General features: G+C 43.0%; 1 protein-coding gene across 2 annotated transcripts in view; it reads left to right on the top strand.

The window, feature by feature from the left end:
• The window catches only part of LOC117746502 (neuropilin-1a-like), a 74,614-nt gene that overhangs the window by 20,929 nt on the left and 33,060 nt on the right, over window positions 1-20,625 (top strand). For both annotated transcript variants that reach the window (XM_034555683.1, XM_034555684.1), the window contains exons 3-5: window positions 1,753-1,934; window positions 10,270-10,497; window positions 15,007-15,177. In XM_034555683.1, the coding sequence (XP_034411574.1) occupies window positions 1,753-1,934; window positions 10,270-10,497; window positions 15,007-15,177 (581 nt within the window). The remainder of the gene's footprint in view (window positions 1-1,752; window positions 1,935-10,269; window positions 10,498-15,006; window positions 15,178-20,625) is intronic.

The raw sequence follows: 20,625 nt of genomic DNA, 5'->3' as shown, positions 1-20,625 counted from the left end.
CTTAATGTCTGAGGCACCGTGCACCGCATCCTGTGGGTTTTTTTCCCATCGTGACGAGTCAAGAGGGGCGGAGTCTGGAGGGTCAGTCGTCCAAACATGTCTGATTTTTGTGACCTGGTACGCCTGAACAAGTCCTGCAGTGTGAAGGGTGGAAGACCGGCGAGATAAGTGGCTTTTCCAAGTCCAGACAGTCGCATACCATTGCAATTATCATTGCAAAAGGAAGAAAAACAACCAGTCTGCGAGTATGTGAGGGGTCGACTGTGTGAGATATGTCGGGCGCGTCTCACCAAAAACTGATGACACGACAATTAGGGGCGCCACATCGTTCATGCTTTTTTGCGTGTCATTTTTACGGCGTGTGTTTTTACTCTGACCTTTTTACACTGCAAAATAAAAACGCCTTCATGTGATACGCTCAGAGCCACCAAAGGGAAAAATACCACTTATGGTGTTTGTGAGGGGGGGGGGGGGGGGGGGGGGGGGGGGGGGGATTACATTGAGTGATGGTTGTGAGTTGAAGCATTTGGACATTTTTTCTTTACGAGGCCCTATCGCATGGACTGCCTCCTGGTTTCTGGTTTCTGCTGACGTCGATCAGCTGTAACCTTATATTATTTATATTCAGGACCATGTGCTTTTATGTAAAATCTCTGTTATGCTACAGTCTTTAGCCAGGACGGCCTAAATATAAACGGTATAATATAAAAGTGGAATAATCACGCAACATATCCTCAAACAAAGGGTTTTGTGTGATAGCTCATTAACGTTCATTGTTTCAAGTTCAACGGCACCGCTTGTAAATTTACGCTCGTTACATGTTTACAGTCTTAAATGAACACAGGAAACTCTTTAGTTAGCGTTCGGCAACAAAACTACTGAGATGGGTTTTGGAAAAGATTTTTGGGTCTCTTAGGGGGAAAAAACTGTGTTTGTTAGACTGATTAACCTGTGTGACTTCTAGCTGACTATATAGACTACCCGGTTAATGATTACCTGGATTACATACATACAATTTGATTAGATTATTATTAAGGATATACATTTTTCCCAAGAAATAGCTGGAGAACCGCCTGCTCTAAAACATCCAGTATGCCCGCAGATGCTGCATCTCTCTCTCTCTCTCTCTCTCTCTATCTCTCTCTCTCTCTCTCTCTCTCTCTCTCTCTCTCTCTCTCTATCTCTCTCTCTCTCTCATATCAGTGTGAAGAGCGAAAGAAAACATCAACATGCACACAAGATAATTTATGTTTACTTCAGATGTGGACCAGGAAAGTATGCGGTTGGATGTCTTGCTTGTGGGAAACAAATTGGAATTATTTCTGAATGTGAACGCCCAAATCTGGAGACACACACACACAAGTTACACTCACACGTTGCCATCTGATCCAGAGATCTCGCTCTTTGACATTTAATGCACCTTAAATAAGACGAAGCGCCGCTAACAAAGTGGGTGATAAACTATGTTTTTGCTTCCCCTTAAACATTTGTAGTACATTAAGTTTATTGTGTAAAATCACTGGAACGCCTCTAAAAATAAAATCGTCCAGATGTTTAACATCTGTGTGCATTCCATTCATGCAGAGACGTGTAAAACACTCACGGAGGAACAAAAAGCCAGTGCTCACTAACCCATCAGGGCAGGTTAATGCAAACATAATACTACTAATTATGAGCTCATATTCATCCAAATGATTGGCACATCTGTATTAGGCACCAGCCTGAACCTGCACCTCCTCTCTCCTCCTCCAGGTATGACTACGTGGAGGTGTACAACGGCGGGGACGAGCTCTCGCCCATGTTGGGGAAGTTCTGCGGGAAGATCGCACCGTCTCCGATCATCTCCAGCGGCAGCCAGCTCCTCATCAAGTTCGTCTCTGACTACGAGACGCACGGGGCGGGATTCTCCGTTCGCTACGAGGTCTTCAAGACAGGTGTGTTTGCCGTGCGTGGTCTCGTTTTAACCCCCCCCCCCCCCCCCCCCCCCCCCCCCCCCCCCCCCCCCCCCCCCCCCCCCACACACACACACACACACACACACACACACACACACTGAAATGCCCTCGTTGGGTGCTGCATGGCACCGGACGGCAGCATCAATTCAAAAGCAGGAGCGGAGCTGCATTTGCTCGACACGCTCCCGCTGAATATGATGATCCAGGTTTCCAACGGTTTGTTCTGTAGCTTTTTAGATCAATGGCGTGCATCATATTGCTATTCTGAGAAATAATCAGCAGTTAATTAGAATTCTTTTGGTACATAGTTTCCATGTTTCAGGAGGCTGGCAGGATGCCCCGAGAGCAGTTGGGGATGAAAACAAATCAAATAGACTTATATTTTGGGAATTTCTATCCTCTGTGATTTAAAGGGAAATATGGTGCCATGTATTCTGCAGAGTTTTGGTTTCTGTGCAAGTTATCTGATCACTCAAAAGGTGTCTGAGGGGGCGAGAAACACGGTCATATTAGTTGTAAACTGTCAAATTATTCCCAAAAGCTGTGGGAATCTTTTCCGTACGGGATGAAAACAACCACCACCAACACAATAATAATATAGGACGTTAAGTATTATGACTAAACCTGCAAAGAGCAAAGCTTATGTAATCCACATGATCATTAACCAGAAAGTATAAAGAAGTCAAGGTCGATTTAGTTGGCACATTACTCCATACAACCGTAGTTATTTTAACCCTATAATTATTCAGACCACATGAATTTCACACACACAACAATAAAAAAAAAACATCAGTTTCCTTCCCGAGCTCAAACCAGCATCCTAAAATAACCTTTCAGGGTATAAAGTCCAAGGTTTTCACCCTAAGCCTGCCAGTTACATAAACTCAAAGACCCAGAATGCCGTTGGAGGAACAGGGAGTCCCAGCTGGGGCAGGATGCAAAGCAGAACAGGGCTACAATAACACGGGCCTGTGGAGGAAGGAAACTTTGCTCCCGTGTCCTACATTGGTATTTGCTCGTCTCTCCCGGGTCCACTTGAGCGTCTGCCAAGCGGCGAATCTCCTGTGGCCACTTCAGTTTCCACCAATGAGGGCTGGATAAATAAATCAGATTAAAAAAAAGGGGGGGCCATTGCGACTACGTGAGGTTCCTCCTCTCCATTTCTTCTTTTTTTTTGTTTGTTGTTTGCACCCCTGAGGGCAATAACCATTCACAGAATCCCAGGATCCAGGAATAGATATTCCCGAGAGGTCTAGTGTTGAAAGTATTGTAAGATGAAACATGGAAAGGCATGTGTTAGCAGCTCCTCCGGGCTCTGCACTACAAAGCGTGGCCCCACTTCTGTTGTACCTTTTTAAATCTGCCTGTATCGACTTTAATTTCAGGGTGCAAAGTGGAGTGGAATGACATGATTTTAGAGAGTCAGTGTAATACATCTTTAGAAGTAGGTCAGCAGAGTATCAGCTTGGAAAGGAGCGTCGGTCCTGAACATTTTCCTGGTGGGATTTTATTTTAAAGATTTAAATGTGGCTTCCACAAAGATGTGTGATGATTTATGTTTGAGTGCCAATCGCTGATATAATGACCACATTGGGGATTCATAGTGCATCCATAGTGCAGTCTGGGTCACCGTGCCATTTAATTTCAGAAAAAGAGACAACTTTATTTTCTTTTCTTTATGAAATAGGCAGATATGATGGTGGTGAACCATCACTTTCTGTCTGTGAATGGAATTTAAAGGGGCAGTTCTCCCAGTTCCTCTCACATATATCTTAATAACTCGGACGAATGTAAACCCAAATTATCTGCCAAGATAAGAGACAAGTGATAAATGTTGATTTTGTAATTTATGGGAACAAACCCTTGAAGCAACCGGCGCCTTGTGATTTAAAAATTCTTCAAATTCTTCAAATGCTGCACCGTTTAAGAGTTAAAGGTCATTTTTGCTTTGGAAACAGCATTAGTCCCCAAAAAAATAAGATATAACATCCTGTGTATTTTCCTTGGCCTCATCATGAAAAACATCATGAGGTCAAAGACGGACGTGAAGGAGAATTCATAAAGACTTTCATTCATGAAGACGACCGTGTTGCTCTTCCATGACGGCGGCGGCGGGTGTTTTTTTATGTTTTTGTTTTTATTAATAACTTTCTTCATAACGAATAGAAAATGAGCGAAAAACTTAATCCTGAACATTTAAAGTAAGCGTTCCTCCTAAGGAGGTTATAGGTTTTCATTTCACTCATTGTGGGTTGGCACTATTTCCTTTCCTTTGGTCAAGTGTTCCTTATGCTAAAGGAGATAAGGAAGTTCCTTTCCTTCGCATTAACTTCTGTGTGTGTGTGTGTGTGTGTGTGTGGGTGAACTGCATATGGAACTACCACAGAAGCATTTGTTGTTTTTTGAAGATGGGTGTGGTGCCGGAAGAGGGGGGGAAGAGGTCCGCTGTTGTTTTGTTCTTACTGAACAATTAACTCAGGAACCTTTCCTGGAAAAACTCTGTTGATGAGGACCATGTGATCTGATCAAAAGCTCCATGACTCCTACTCATGGACCTCGTGGCGAGACCGTTTTACCACGTGAAAGATGAGGTATTTCATTTTGGCTCCAAGTGGGTCGCAGCTTTGACTTTCTTGTATTGAAGCAGTAGATGAATAAAATCCTCTGAAGGAGGCATGAACCAGGTATGAACCAGGTATGAACCAGGTATGAACCAGGTATGAACAAGGTATGAACAAGGTATGAACAAGGTATGAACAAGGTATGAACAAGGCATGAACAAGGTATGAACAAGGTATGAACCAGGTATGAACCAGGTATGAACAAGGTATGAACAAGGTATGAACAAGGTATGAACCAGGTATGAACCAGGTATGAACAAGGTATGAACAAGGTATGAACCAGGTATGAACAAGGTATGAACAAGGTATGAACAAGGCATGAACAAGGTATGAACAAGGTATGAACCAGGTATGAACAAGGTATGAACAAGGTATGAACAAGGCATGAACAAGGTATGAACAAGGTATGAACGAGGTATGAACCAGGTATGAACAAGGTATGAACGAGGTATGAACGATGTATGAACAAGGTATGAACGAGGCATGAACGAGGTCTGAACAAGGTATGAACCAGGTATGAACAAGGTATGAACCAGGTATGAACAAGGTATGAACGATGTATGAACAAGGTATGAACAAGGTATGAACCAGGTATGAACAAGGTATGAACCAGGTATGAACAAGGTATGAACAAGGTATAAACGAGGTATGAACGAGGTATGAACAAGGTATGAACGAGGCATGAACGAGGTATGAACAAGGTATGAACAAGGTATGAACGATGTATGAACAAGGCATGAACGAGGTATGAACGAGGTATGAACAAGGTATGAACAAGGTATGAACGAGGTATGAACAAGGTATGAACAAGGTATGAACGAGGTATGAACAAGGTATGAACGAGGTATGAACGAGGTATGAACAAGGCATGAACGAGGTATAAAGGAGGTAGGCATAAAGGAGGCATGAAGGAGGTAGGCATAAAGGAGGCATGAAGGAGGTATGAATGAGGAATGAAGGAGTTATGAACAAGGTATGAAGGAGGTATTAACAAGGCATGAATGAGGTACAAAAGAGGTATGAATGAGGTATAAAGGAGGCATGAAGGAGGTATGAAGGAAGCATGAAGGATGTATGAAGGAGGCATGAAGGAGGTATGAAGGAGGCATGAAGGAGGTATGAAGGAGGTATGAGGAGGGCATGAAGGAGGTATGAAGGAGGTATGAATGAGGCATGAAGGAGGTATGAAGGAGGCATGAAGGAGGTATAAAGGAGGTATGAAGGAGGTATAAAGGAGGTATGAAGGAGGCATGAAGGAGGCATGAAGGAGGCATGAAGGAGGAATGAACTGGGAGTGAAGGAGCCATAAAGGAGGCATGAAGGAGGAATGAACGAGGAGTGAAGGAGGCATGTCAGATCCGTGTGCCTCCTCCTTGTTTTCTGCTGCAGTTCAGCTGCAGGACGGACGCTTCAGGACCAGCTGGGAATTTTCTGTGTGTGTGTGTGTGTGTGTGTGCATGTGTGTGTGCATGTGTTGCTTCATCGACCCTTTATGTGTGTTATCACAGGTTATCTTTCCATGTCTTTTGTTTGTCTCGTGTTGCTATGTGCCTGTAGCCATCGGTCAGTTTTTTGGTAATCCAGTGTGTTTATCTGGTTTCCATTGTGCGTGCGTGTGTCCGTGCATGCGTGCGTTCGTGCGTTTGTGTGTGCAAAAGACAGGTGCACGGGACCCGAGGCTCATTTAGCTAATGGGCTGTTTGTCCTTGGAGGCAACAGGGGTGACCCGCAGATGAGATGGATGCTCTGGCACAGAAGAGGGGGTTCGAAACTAGGACAGCTCGTGTGTGTGTGTGTGTGTCTGTGTGTGTGTGTGTGTGTGTGTGTATGTGTGTTGGCCTCAATATGGGTCCTCTCCCCTCTAACAAGTTAGAAACAGCTCTTGTCCTCACTCAGGTACTCTCCTGCCATGTTACCTCTTTCTCGCCACATTTAAAATCCATTACAGCCAGAGCAGCATATCAAAATGTTTCTCTTTCTCTCTCTCTCTCTCTCTCTCTAGATATTTAATAAAACAAATTGGGTAAATTGTGACAACATTATATGAGTTGTATGGTCTCGTGTAACCATGGTTACCACTGAGGACACTGGCATCGTGTCCTCTGTATTTCGAGGACTGTAAGTAACCGTCTGCTGGATCGACTTTTTACGTCTTATCAGAGTCAATATCAGGAATATATCACGACTGTCTTTATGCAAATCAAGTTTAATTAAGATAGAAATAATAGGAATTACATTCTTCAGCATTCACACAATTGGGGAGGAGAGGTACAGACCTTTTGTGTATCTCTGTGTCTGTCTGTGGCGTCGCTCATCCCTCGCTCTTCACCTCTCCTCCCTCCGTCTCGCTCCTCCTAGTCTGTCATTACCCCCAAAAAACACAACCACGAGAGGCCGTAACCCTAGACGACAAGCCCCGTCTGGCCTCAGAGATGGCGTTCGCAGGTCGTGGATAAATCTCTGGATTTAACGAGCATCGGGGTTGTGGAGCTCTGGCACATCGGGCTCTCGTAACCTTAACCATTACTCCACCCTCCGCTGACCACAGAACACATATCATTCAGAAATGATGGCCAAGTGAGCCCTTCTTCAGCGACCTGGAACCATATCTGCACCGACTCGTCTCGTTTTATTGCAGGTTACACACTCATTTCTCAGCGGGTTTAGTCGACGGGGTGGTGTGTGGGGGGGGATGGAAAAAGATGTTGACATTGCAGTTAGCTGCACGAAACCCTCGTTATTCTGGAAAAAGATGGATGGACGGGGAATGAGAGATGAGAGCAATGTGTTGAAAGTGAGGAAGTGTACGCGATAAACACACAATAGATGCAGCATCTTTGAACAAAGACGTTCAAATGTTTCACATTTGGCTTTGTGTGCTTGGGGGGGGGTCCAACTTTGTCACATGTAAACAGCGAGACTGGTTTTTCCTCTGTCCGTTTTTTTTTTTCTTTCACATTATCAAATTATTTAAAATTATTGCTGCTAGGATTTCATAACAAATGTGTCTGACGTCACGGACTCGTTTGAATCTAGCAGCCAATCAGAGGTCATTTCAGAGGGAGGGCGTTCCTATTGGCTGAAAGCCCGCTCCAGAAGAAGCGTTGGCCACCACTGCCTGGAAGTAAAGAAAAGCTATAAAAGGAACTCGTGAGTCACAAGAGCGCGAGTACACACAATGAGACGAGTCGGCACGATGACGTTTCATATTCTCATTTCGCCACTTCTTTATAACCGCCTGAATCACTTCAAAGATTAAAAGATTCACGAGACGGGTATTTACTTTTACGTATTTCCTATCCCGGAACAAAACGATAACAAAAAAAATCCTCTCCGCTTGTGTTAACCACAGACCTCATTTTCCAGCATCGAACCAAAAACACATCTGACTTTGACACGAGGGAAACAGAAGTTGCAAAAGGTATTTCCAGCTGTAATATTATTTTTGTATGTTCCTCTATGAACGTTCTAGGGAATTATTCCCTCGGAATCACAGACATTTCTGACCTTGATAGACATACAGCGGCCGAGATTTCTCATGAGGATTGTTAGATTTACTCAGCCCATCTGCACATTCGACACACATACACGCACACACACACACACACACACACACACACACACACACACACTCACAGAGAGTCTGGAAAGTGTGCCAGCTGAGCAGGATCGAAGCCTGCCTCATCTCTTCCACATCATTCATCACGTCGCCCTTTTAACGACACCACCTGTGTCAACAGCATGGGGTCTACTGGAGTGTGTGTGTGTGTGTGTGTGTGAGGATTCATGTTTACAGGCACGCTCGGATAACATGCAGGTCACATCTGGCCTGGCAACACAAGAGCACCCGACACACACACACACACACACACACAAACACACACACACCCACACACCTCGGGCCTCCAAGGGATGCTTGACCCTCGTCGGCGCCTCGTGTCGTCTTTCACCCTCGTGTCGCCGCTTCGTAACATCGCTCATGTCACTTCACGACGACAGAGGCGTGAACCCGGCAGCCGCCGGTTGACGGATGCCAGCCGACGGCGTCGCGGACGAGGCCGCGGAGAGAAGCAGCCTCGTGTGCAACAAAAGGAACGACGATGACGCAACATCCGCCGCTCCGTTTGCACTTTTATCAGGAGACACTTGGTGTCACATGTTTCTGCTTAGCGGAGGCTTTATTTCATCATCTTACAATCTAGTGGAGCATGTGATGCTTACGGGGAATTACGAGGGTTTCGTGCAGCTAACTGCAATTAAAAAAGTGATACAAGGCATTTGCAGAAAGTCCTCTTTTGTGTAATAATGCTCACTGTGAAACATCGTGGGTCCCAAACTGTCTTCACGGTATGTCATCATCACAAGCTGCATGGCAACTTAAAACTGTCTTCCCACTGCATGTTGCGGATTTATGCACGGAAATAAATAAACAAATGTGTGCCTTTTCGGGAAAAACAAGGAGAAGAAGTAAACGCAACATTAATTTGAATGAGAAGGCGATCAAATTATATATAGAAATATATATATATATATATATATATATATATATATATATATATATACTCTCAATGTCGGATATTTTTGCAGGAATCTGCGATATGCCTCGTTGATGGTGAAGCACAACAAGCTCACGCTCCCACACAACAATGGCGAGGCAGATATTTAAAAAAGGGGGAGATGTGTAAACACGACACAGCTGAAGATCTTTATCACCAGAAGGTGTTTGTTACGTTGCAAAATGCATGAATGAAAGTGTGAGGAGTGAAACATCGGCCTCCGAGGGGGTGCAAGATAACAGCGGAGACGATGTTTGCGGGGGATTTTCTTTTGTGTAAATGAGCAAGTGAAACGTGTTCTTATATATCGGGAGTCACGGTAACATATGGTGGATTATAAGGGCTCTGCGTTCTTAAAAGATCCGTCTTAATTACAAGGAGTCAGAGAAAATACTCTAGATAATATTACAAATGTATACAACAGCACTGATTCTTTATTTCACAAATTCTGAGGTCGTGGTTGAATGATTATGTAGGTCAGCGTGTGTGTGCATTTGGATGTGTCTAATGAGCTAACAGGGTTGTATTTGTCTGTCTGTCTGTGTGTGTGTGTGTGTGTGTGTGTGTGTGTGTGTGTGTGTGTGTATTGTTTGTTTCATTGTTTGTTGACCATGATTGGTTGTCTGTACACAGCCTCTCAGTGTCTGGGACTGTCAATGAGAACCCCCCCCCCCGAAGCTGTAAAAACAGAAATGATTGACATTCCTTGAACGCGTCGTTTCCATCAGATCTAAGCCTATGAAATAAATAATGACATTTCACCCAAATCCCTTTATTCAACATTTTCTTCCAATACTTAAAAATAAATGTAAATAAATTAAACTTTTATTTTATTTTTTTCATGATTTATAGCATTATAACTCAACATTAAACTGCACAAAAGACATTTTGGAGTTCTCTTTACTTTTCCAAAGAGAACAACGAGGCCACAGGGACTGAAATGTGACGGGATTTAAAGAAATCTTTGTGGTATCAAAGGGGGCGAGTTGGCCTCTTCTTTGTTGTTTTCATATTTCTTCTCAAAAGCAGTGAAACAACAATGGTTTCCAATGAACTTTACATGAATTTACATAATTGATTTTCAAGATTTCAACACCTTTTTTTGACACCAGCGTCTCTTTTTGTCCTCCTCTGCAGGTCCAGAATGTTCCCGCAACTTCACGGCTCCCAGAGGCGTCGTGAAGACGCCGGGCTTCCCCGAGAAGTACCCCAACAACCTGGACTGCACCTTCATGATCTTCGCCCCCAAGATGTCCGAGATCGTGGTGGAGTTCGACAGCTTCGACATGGAGCCGGACACCACGCCGCCGCCGGGCGCCCTCTGCCGATACGACTGGCTGGAGATCTGGGACGGCTTCCCCGCAGGTGAGGAGGGAGAGAGAGAGAGAGAGAGAGAGAGAGAGAGAGAGAGAGAGAGAGAGAGAGAGAGAGAGAGAGAGAGAGAGAGAGAACATGAGTACATGTTGGTTGAAGTCTGAGAAGCTGAAACGAGGCCTAGAGCTTATTAATAAAGGATACATTTCTGGTTTAAGTCTCGAATGGAGATGAGAACAACGCTGGAGTCAACTTGCACCCAAATAAGTGTCGATACTACTTGAAATTGTTCACGTTTTCACTTGTTTTACCGACTTAAACGTCCATCTGCGGGATGGTTGTTGTGGAACACACGATGAAAAAGAAACAAGCAGCTCTCATTCTGAACTACCAAGACCTTTTTGTTGAAGCCCCAGACTGTGTTTGAGAAAAGCTTTCTAATGGCCGATGTAAAAAACAAAATGAAAGCAGTTCAAAACAAGCCACACAAGAACGCAACAGGGGTATTTTCGCCCCCTTCGTTTTTATTTCTGAAGCCTTTTTACGAACTCTTTTCCCCCTGTTTCTTTTGTGTAATATGATAATAAGACCGAATGCATTTCCAAGATAGAGCAGTGAGATCAGATGGAGGTGAGAGAACTGAGGGTGAAGCAACGAGACCTGCTTCTCCGCATGTATGAGAACCGGGATAATGGGATGTGGACTCAGAGGGTAGATACGCGGAGCCGTGGAGCGGCAAGTCGAGAAGAAGGGACGGATGAGAGTCACTCCAGGACGGCTTTCCCACGGCAGATGTCGACAGAAAACAGACAGAGACGTGTGGAGGTGAAGGGGAGGAGGAGGGAGGGAGGAGAACAAAGGATGGATGGCTTTCCCCGCAGGTGGGCGGGGCGGGGGGGGGGGGGCGGACTCGGATTGAGTGATGGAAGCGAGCGAGGGAAGAGAAGGCGTAAAAAAATGAATAGACACAGACGATAGGAAGATGTGGGCTGAAGTGAGGGAGGGGTTTGCACTTCCACTTGTTCTTATTTTTCCGGACACGGCGCGTTTTGGTGCATATATCAGCAACAACAGGAGGCATTTGCACTTTTTGGATAGATGTTATGCTGAAATGTAGGAGCCTTCGAAGTTCTTGTTTTTGTAATTACCTTTTTGGAGAAATCCTCTTTCTTTCAAAAGGACGTGAAAGTACAACAACGACTTAATAAAGTGAATTCCTCGGCTCTGATTGTTTGTTCTTCTTTGAGAAAATCTTGCCAATGCCATTAGGCGCATGTGTTTCATGCACTGCTGTCGGGAAACGGTGACAGTTCGAGCAAATATGGACCAAAAAAAAGTTATTTTCAATAAAGATTCCAGCTGCAGCTTTAAACTAACCGTGGATAATTCTCATTATTGAATATAATATTAATAAAGTTGTCACTCGGCAGTGTTTTTTAACGCGAGACTCCCGTGTCCTCCTGTGCACACATGGAGGGCGGATCTACTGACACAGACTTCCTCACAGCTTGCTCATTGTTCCCTCACCGACCACATTTTGGAGAAAGAGAATCCGCTCTCTGCAAAACGAACATCCTGCTCTTCCCTCTGTTCACGTTTCTTTCTCGGAGCTCCCATTGTCGTCTAATTAGCCGTACAGTGTGCCGGATAATGCAGAGAGCGACATACCGTGGACGGGGCCTGAGCGGACTGCCAGGGATGCCCACAATACTCGCTGCTGTTGCCCAAAGCGTCGCCTGATTATATTGCCAGGGAGGAGACTGGCATGGGAACACGATGGACACAAAGACTGGCACAGGTATACAGACAGTGACACACACTTTAAAGCCGTGCCAGCATACATAGCATGCCAGGGCTTGTCCCCCCCCCCCCTCCTCCCCGGCCAACGATCTCTGTGTGTGTTTGTGCATTCAGGTGCCTGTTTGCATCAACGTGTGTGTGTGTGTGTGTGTGTGTGTGTGTGTGTGTGCACAATGCCACAAAGCGGCGTATTCCTGTGTAAGCTGAGTGAGTGAGTGTGTGTGTGTGTCGGCACAGATAACAAAGCGGGGTGAAGACCAGGATGTATTCTTCATCCCATCAAACGCCGTCGCGATGTTTAACACGAACAACCAAACATTCCCATCATGCACTGCTGCTGTTGTTTTTCTTGTTCTTTGAGAGCTGTAATTATGTTCTTCAAAGGGATTTTGTTCTGGTGGAATTTAATCAGACAAACAGGGCTCAATATATAAATATATATTTTTATTTTTTTTCCTCAGAATAATTATTTAATAATTTTATTTATCCATGTTTTTTTTTACAGATATGTATGCCAAAAAAATTATCATTACAATGGTAAAGGAAGAACCTTATAAATATCCTAAATAGAAATACAAAAATTTGATTCCCTGGTTTGGTTTCCCGGGCGCTTTCGGGGGTTTAAAGCTCCGCAAAAACACATTAAGTGAACCAAACACATTTTGTTTTCTCAAGCTTTTAGAAAGAACCTTCGAGAAAGCTTTAAATCTTAACACTCAAACGTACGAATTGTTTATTTTTCTGAAATCCTGGAAATGGAATATAATTTTTGATATGACCATTTCCTAGATGAATGTAAATGCAGCCATATTGCTTGAAGGGATTTTTCCATGTTATAGCTGATTGCATTGACAACAGCGAGATGAGTTCACACCGCAATCGATAAGGCTGGAATATTTCATAACGTAATCCATCACAGATTACAACCACCTGTTTTAAAACTGTCACTGATAAAACATAATCCACCAAATTACTCAAAACTCAGCATTCCAATGTTGCTTATTTTGCCTCAAATTGCTTGGAAAAGTATAATTTGTGCAACACGTATGACTTCACTCTGAACTGAATGTTCCCTCCTGGAGTCCTCGAGAGGCTGCAGATAAAGTATCTCCAGGAAACAGGAGGCACCACAAGCACGGCTTTGTTTCTCACAGATAAGAAGGAACACGAATGAAATGACAGACATGAGGCGGTCTGTCGCTGTGCGCCGCGTATAAGAATATAAGAAAATGATGTTGTTTACGGTGGAGGGTAGCCCCGGTTTGTGCGTCTCGTGTTGCATTTTAGTCACAGAGCTCAGCATCTCTTTTCCTGAGAGATAAAACCCCAGAAGTCCTCCGAAGAAAACGGTAAGTCTGTCCAAAGAATATTTTCGCCCCTGGACAACTAACAGGATGTAACATTTTAAATGATAATAATTGTCTCTTTTTGATCTGTATCAATATTATCTTCCATTATTCCATTAGTAAGAAAAAGGAGCTGTCACCACCGTCTTGGAAATTAGTAAAAAAAAAAATTTAAAAATCGTCTTTTATTGTGCAGCTGCAATGATGGATTATTTTTTGTTTTGTTTTACTGATCCATAATTTCCAAAAAACGGCGTGATTTGGTACTTATAGGGAGAACAGAGAAAGCTCTTTTAATTTGGTACACTAATAATTAATACAAATGTTTTAAAGACATTTGGTTGTTTTAATGTAAGTCATCGCAAGCAGGTCCACTGTGCATTCCTGTGAGTTGTCTCCAGGCCGGCGAACCATTCAACATAACAGTTTCTATAATAAAATGAACATTCATTTTGGTTTAAATGGAGGCTTTCAGTGAAAGTACACACTTATCCCCTCTATAATTAGTACCTAATTACATAGTCCTTTTAAGAAATTTCCTAGAAAAGGATTGTGAAATCACCGACGTGTACAATGAAGCAATACTTGTTTGTTTGGGGGATTCTGTAAATACCTGAGAGAAAGGAACTCTGGACTTTAACCCGGGAGACCGCTGTTCATGTCCCGTATGAAACCAAAAAGAATTCATGACTTTGCATTTTTACACTTTAAAACACCTAAAGACGTTTGCTCGTGATATTTACGTTGTTTTAACAAAAAAAAACATGATGGGGCTTTAAAACCAAGTATTTTATTGCCTAAACCTAACCAATCGCTTCACACCGTTTTACCAACGTTTTCTCTCTGGCCACTGGATTGAAACGAGAGAGCTTAACAGGAGGATAAAACCTACAGGTTTAACACGCGAGAGCAAAGAGTTACTCCTCCCTGCACCTGCGTGATTTCATACCTCCAGTTTATATATATATATATATATAGTGTCAGGATAATGAGTGCCGATGCGATACGTGGCGGAGACGAGTGTTTCTGCTATCGCACCTTTATTCCTGTCTCCATGGCGTCACGTCGCTCAGGAGAGGTGAGAGATTGAAGCTGACAGGAGATCAGCTGCTCATTGGGTTTGTCGGAGGACTCTCACCGACACAGCAGATTCAACAAACTGACTCTGAACCTTTTGTTGTTGTTGATGAGGGCAGAAAAATGGACAGAGTGAATAATAAAAGCACTCTGCAGTTGATGAGCGATGACACTGACATTCTCCTTTTTTCTTCTGGTCTCTCCTCCTCCTCCTCTTCCTCTCCCTTTTCTCTTATCTTACCCTTCTCCACCCTGATTTTCTACCTTCCTTTCCACTTGAATCCTCTCCCCATCCCTCCTCCTCCTCCTCCTCCTCCTCCTCCTCCTCCTCCCTCAGTGGGTCCACACATTGGCCGGTACTGTGGCCAGACGTCCCCGGGCCGTGTGGTCTCCTACACCGGCATCCTGTCCATGACCATCACCACCGACAACGCCATCGCCAGAGAGGGATTCTCCGCCAACTACACCATCCGTGAGAGGAACCTCCCCCCGGGACACGAAGACGAGGGTGAGCAGCTGGAGCGATGTGGAGGGTAGACATGTGATCTGGCATTCCGAAGAACCAGGGTTCATTTCCTGGATGTGTCTAATTTGTCTTGTACAGTATCCTTTATCAAGGAGCTACAGGCGCTGGTCTGTATGTGACCGTTGACCATCTGACCTCCGCGTCACAGGCAAAGCAAGCAGATCATTTCTCCGTCAGGGTTTTAATACGCGCGGTAAAGAATGAATGCGACTTCTTCTTTGTAGCCTTTGTGGTTTCAGGGGAAGAAATAGACGTGATGTCCCAACATCAATATACCATAAATAATACATTAATTCGGTTTTTTGATGGATCTTTTCAACCGTAAAATGCCAATATATAAATAATGAAAAGGCAGCGTCACAATCTCCAAGGTGACATCTGCACATAGCTTGTTTTAAAAAAACAAAACAGATGTTACATTTACCATCATAAAAAACTGAATAAATAAGTAATACCTCACAAATGACTGAAACAATTATATATTTAGTCTCAATGATTTAGAGTCCTCTTAGTTCTTGTTGCATTTGGTTGCAGTTTATTTATATCTGCCTGCCCCTTGACACAGTTAATAAATTAATACTTTTAGGCTTTATCACCTCACAAGCACCGAAACGTAACTTTAGACCCCTGTGGGGGGTCCTGAACCTCAGGTTGGAGACCACGGCTCCGAACTATGTTGAAACATGTTTGCTGGCTGACACTGGGTGTCGGGTTTCTGCCCATCCCCGTCCAACAAATGTAAGAAAATATAGGAAAAAAAAGAACGGTAATCGATCGTATGTCAATATTTTTCCTGTAATTGATGACGTAATCGAGTAACCATCTGGTGTCCGGACTCAGGATCGGAATCCGGACAAAGTCAATAAGTTTAATCCTGTTTTATAGCTTTAACCTTTAATCATTTTTTTTTTTTTAAAAGCTTATATTTCCATCAGTTTTGACCCACTTCTACCGTCTCCCGTTGAACAATGATTTAGGCCGATTTCACACACCAGGATGTTGGAGGAGTTTCTCACGCTCTTTTCTAGATGGAGCTCTTTGCTGCGTTCGTGTCCACGCGTTCTTTAAAAAGAGCGAGTCGGCCCTGTGGAGAGTTCAGATATGCCGTAAACCTCGACCCCTGCAGTCACCCCTGTTTAGGAATGCGAGTGCGAGTAGAGAGGTGAGTTTACGTAAGGTCCCACGGTGGCTCTTTGGGGAGAAGAGAATTCCACATTTTACTGCTCCAAATTGATAATTAATGACTTAAAAGTCAGTCGACTGTGTTCGCGTCACGGCTATCCCATTCACATTCAGCGAAGCCGGTTTTAATTATTTATTTTCCTTGTGTAAAATGTCAAAAGTCTCATTGAGTTCAACGGCAATAAATGTATGACAGACAACGTACCCAGGCTTTAAAAACTGCTCTATTCACTGCAGGAGAGCAGCCAGTTTAATAGAAAAGAGCAAATGTGAGTTTAAATGCTCATAATGACAGAGATGCTGTGTCCTAAGTCCTTATCTTCGTGGTTCCAGGTCAGGAGCAGAGTACTGTAGCTTTAAGACATATATTTGAGATATTTGATACCACATCATTCAATCACAACACAATGCATTGACCTGGATAATGTTTCTGAATCACACATCTATGAAGACATTTCACCAGAGGGCAGAACATGTGTGGAATGTTGGGTTGTTGGGTTGTTTGCCTCGCATGTGTCTGTGTGTGCGTGTGATGGCCGCCGTTCATGCTGACCTATGTAATGACAAGTTGCATCGATGTCCTCTATATTTATCCAAATGTGGCTGTATGTGTGTCTGTGTGAGAGATAAATCCGCCCCTCTAGTCTTAACTGGGATGGCTGGGAGCAGCACTGGTGTTAAACAAAGCTCTAATTGTCTTAGCTTAAGTAACACACACACACACACACACACACACACACGCACACACACTCAATTACTTTGCCTACAGAGCTCAGCAGATTGAATTAAAGCTTCTCGCCACACCATTTTACATTGTCCTTTCAACCACGGGACTACGTGTGGACTGCCCCCTTTTCCACACATTGGAAGTCCGGGTTAAATGGTTGAAAAGAGCGGTCGTAAGCCTACAAATGCAAAATTAATTAAAGAGACAAAAGACACATTTTTCGTTGTAACTTATAAGCAAATCTGTCCCTGGTAAAATGAAAGTGGCAAAAAACGTCTTCTTTTTCGAGTTCAAATGTGATTCTTCCCGCTGTTTGCTTTTTGGACAGCAGCTCCGGCTGCTAGCGGTAGCCATGTTGCTAATGCTAATGCTAGTAGCCAGAAGGAACGAGGAAGCGTGAACCACCAGAGACAAACAGCTGTGTTGGTTTCTGGCACACAAAAATTAAACTTAACACCTAATCCTCACACTTTAAGCCAGAAACAAATATCTGTAATTCATTGTCCTTTTCATAATCTAAACATGGAACAAGTTTTTCTTCCTAAAAATATGTTTTTAGCAAACTCCATTCTGTTATATTTGATCCACTTGGCTTGGAAACGTTGAGGGGGGAGTTGAACAGTTGTTTGTGGCTACTTTGAGTACTAGTTCAATTTTATGACAATAGTATTGTTTATAATAGTGTTGAAAAAAAAGGTTGGTAAGCACCGCTATAAACAACCTGGATTTTTACATCAATGCAAAAAGCTACATGTAAATATAAAAATTCAGGGTACTTCCATTCAAGCAGGATCTGACCTCTAAAGCAGGGGTCACTAACAGGAGGACCAGACGCCGTTGTATCTGGACCCTGGACCTATAACTGATTCATAATTGATAATAATAAAATGTTGATAGAGCTTTTCCAGCTTTTCCGGCACTCGTTCAGCGGTCCAAAAACACACTGATTAATTACACACGTTGTTAATCACATCACGTGATGCTATCGGCCAATCAAATATGTGTATTCTGGTAAGCATCGCAGCTCAAGTGAGATATACACAGACTGGAGAGACTACTGGAGGAGGAGGAGAGGCCGAACAGTCGGAACAGAACGAGTGAGAGAAGTTATGTCACATGTTGTTCTCCAACAAGAGAAATGTGGACAGTCTTTAACAGATTATTCTATGTTCATAATTCCCAAAGGAAGTTCAAAATATGTCTCATGTGTTCAGAGAACGTGACGATCATTAAAAGCGGCAAATGAGAAGGAGACAAGGCACAAACGCACCGACTCACAACCGAAATGAAGGAACAGAAAAATAAATGATCTAAGAGCCCAAAATGATCAGAATCCTAATCCACTCATTCACTGTCCAACAATAATGTCAACAGAGAGAATAGAGCTGAAACAAGTGGTTTTAATAACAGATTTAGACCCTGCACACACATTTCACTATATATATATATATATATATATATATATATATATATATATAATATTGTGGCGTTTTTGGTTGACTTCACTAGACACCTGAACAAACTGTATTTGAAGCTACAGGGCAAACACAATTAAGTTAAATGTATTTTGGTCAAATTAAGTTTTCAAAACCTTTCTGTAATTTCTTTCCATTTTTTCCCCATTTTAAATCCGTTAAGTATTTAGAATTCATCCAGTTAAATTGGAATAATGATAATAAATATTATTTATTTATTTGATTTGACAGTCGACATACAGACGTTGAAAGAACTGCTCGGCTACTTCAATACATATGGGACTGAATCATGTAGCGCAAGTTAGACATTACTGGGATGTTCCGGACCTTTGCATGAGGACATCTTCTCGAACTGGACCTTGCTGAACATTAGCTGAATACCCGAGCTCTAAAGGTTCAAACTCTTGACGCCAGGCAGTGAATCCACGGTTGTCTTTGTGCCGGCCATCACCTTCAGAAATTACCTCCAGCCGGTCCTTTGATCAGCTTTTTTACGATGGGTGTCTGGGGGGGCTCATTTTACATCCTTTCTTTCTTTTTGGGGATGGAGAGGTGGAGGGACTGTGAGAGAGACATGAAGGTTCTCTCACGAATTGAAATAAGAAAGGAGCCAAAGACTTTTTTTTTTTTTTTTTTTAAAGGTGTGAAAACCCCCAGAAAAGTGAGATAAGTTAGTGATAGAGTGAAGCGTCGGCTGGCTTGTATTCAGGGGTTTCTGAGCATTCTTCCGGCAGGAGAAGGGAGGAAGCTCTGAACTGGATGATATTTGGGGCCTGGACATTTCTGGAGATAACAAATAAAGACTATTGAGTTTCTCTGTGGTCATTTTGGTGATGCCGCGAGAAAAGCTCTCTCTCCTTAGTTTATTTGTGGAACTTGGAACGATGTAAGTGTGTTTGTGTCCGTCTGGCAGACCTTGTGTCTCCAGACAGGCCTCCCACACACACATAAATACTTACGTTTCCTCTCCCCCCCCCACACCCCCCACTGCTGTGACAGAGTGGACGCAGAGACACTGACTTGTAGCTTGAGTTTTGTCCAAACGCTGCGTGTTCGAAACCACTTCGTCGCCCCAAAGGAGTGCGTCGTCTTTTAGTCTTTGAGAGGAATGAGAATCCTCTAAGTCAAGAGCTGAAATCCACACATGACATCATAGCGCCTGTGTGGGTTCCTGTGTATTGTCAGTGTGTGTGTGTGTGTGTGTGTGTCTGTGTCTGTGTGTGTGCATAAACACACGGAATAAAAACATTATGCCGAAGCTGAAAAGAGTCGTCGATCCACGGGAAATTAATTCACAACAATTTGTTTTTTCGGCGAGTAGATTTTCTGTTGTGAAGATTTGCTACTTTTATTCTTTTTCATATTCTTTTTAAATGATTTTTAATTTTCTATTTTCTGAACAGGCTGAACAGCAGCTGTGATGGTTTTTTTCACTGTTTTTTTTATATTTTTTGCGGTTTAAATAATTCATGGTCTTCATGAGAGAACTGGATTATGAATATAATGGTGTACTGCAGTATTATGAGTGGTTTGAGAAAAGCTGTGAGTTTAGCTGTAAAGTTATTCTTGATGGGAATATTAGCTAAATTAATTGGACAATTCTTTTGTTATATTGACTCTTTACTTCGGCACATTGGATTTGAAACAATTACCATGAGGTTAAAGTGCTGACTTTCAGCTGGTTACATACATTTATTGTTATTATTGTATCATGCAAGCCCATCGTGGCCTTTCCTGCAACAAAACCACATTGTTTCTTTGAGATTAAAATGTAATTTGGTGACACATTACCAGTGGGTTTTCAGCTACAAATACATACACGTAGAGTGAAGCCCCTTTCCCACCTCTTCTCCTTATTAAGCAGAAAAATACAACCTTCTGAATTCAGATTTATCTCTATACCAAACGGAGATTAGCTTAATTTCTCTTAGCAAACCGCTCAATTAGCAAAATAACATGACGAAACTCGACCAAAAAAACCCAACAACCAGCGAATTCGTCCAAAAATAAATACAATAAAATGGATTAAAATGCTTCTTTTTTTCC

The sequence above is a fragment of the Cyclopterus lumpus genome, chromosome 17 (assembly GCF_009769545.1).
Source record: "Cyclopterus lumpus isolate fCycLum1 chromosome 17, fCycLum1.pri, whole genome shotgun sequence".
Taxonomy (NCBI): Eukaryota; Metazoa; Chordata; class Actinopteri; order Perciformes; family Cyclopteridae; genus Cyclopterus; species Cyclopterus lumpus.
The sequence above is the reverse complement of the archived record's forward strand: the minus strand, read 5'-3'. Positions and strand labels throughout refer to the sequence as shown.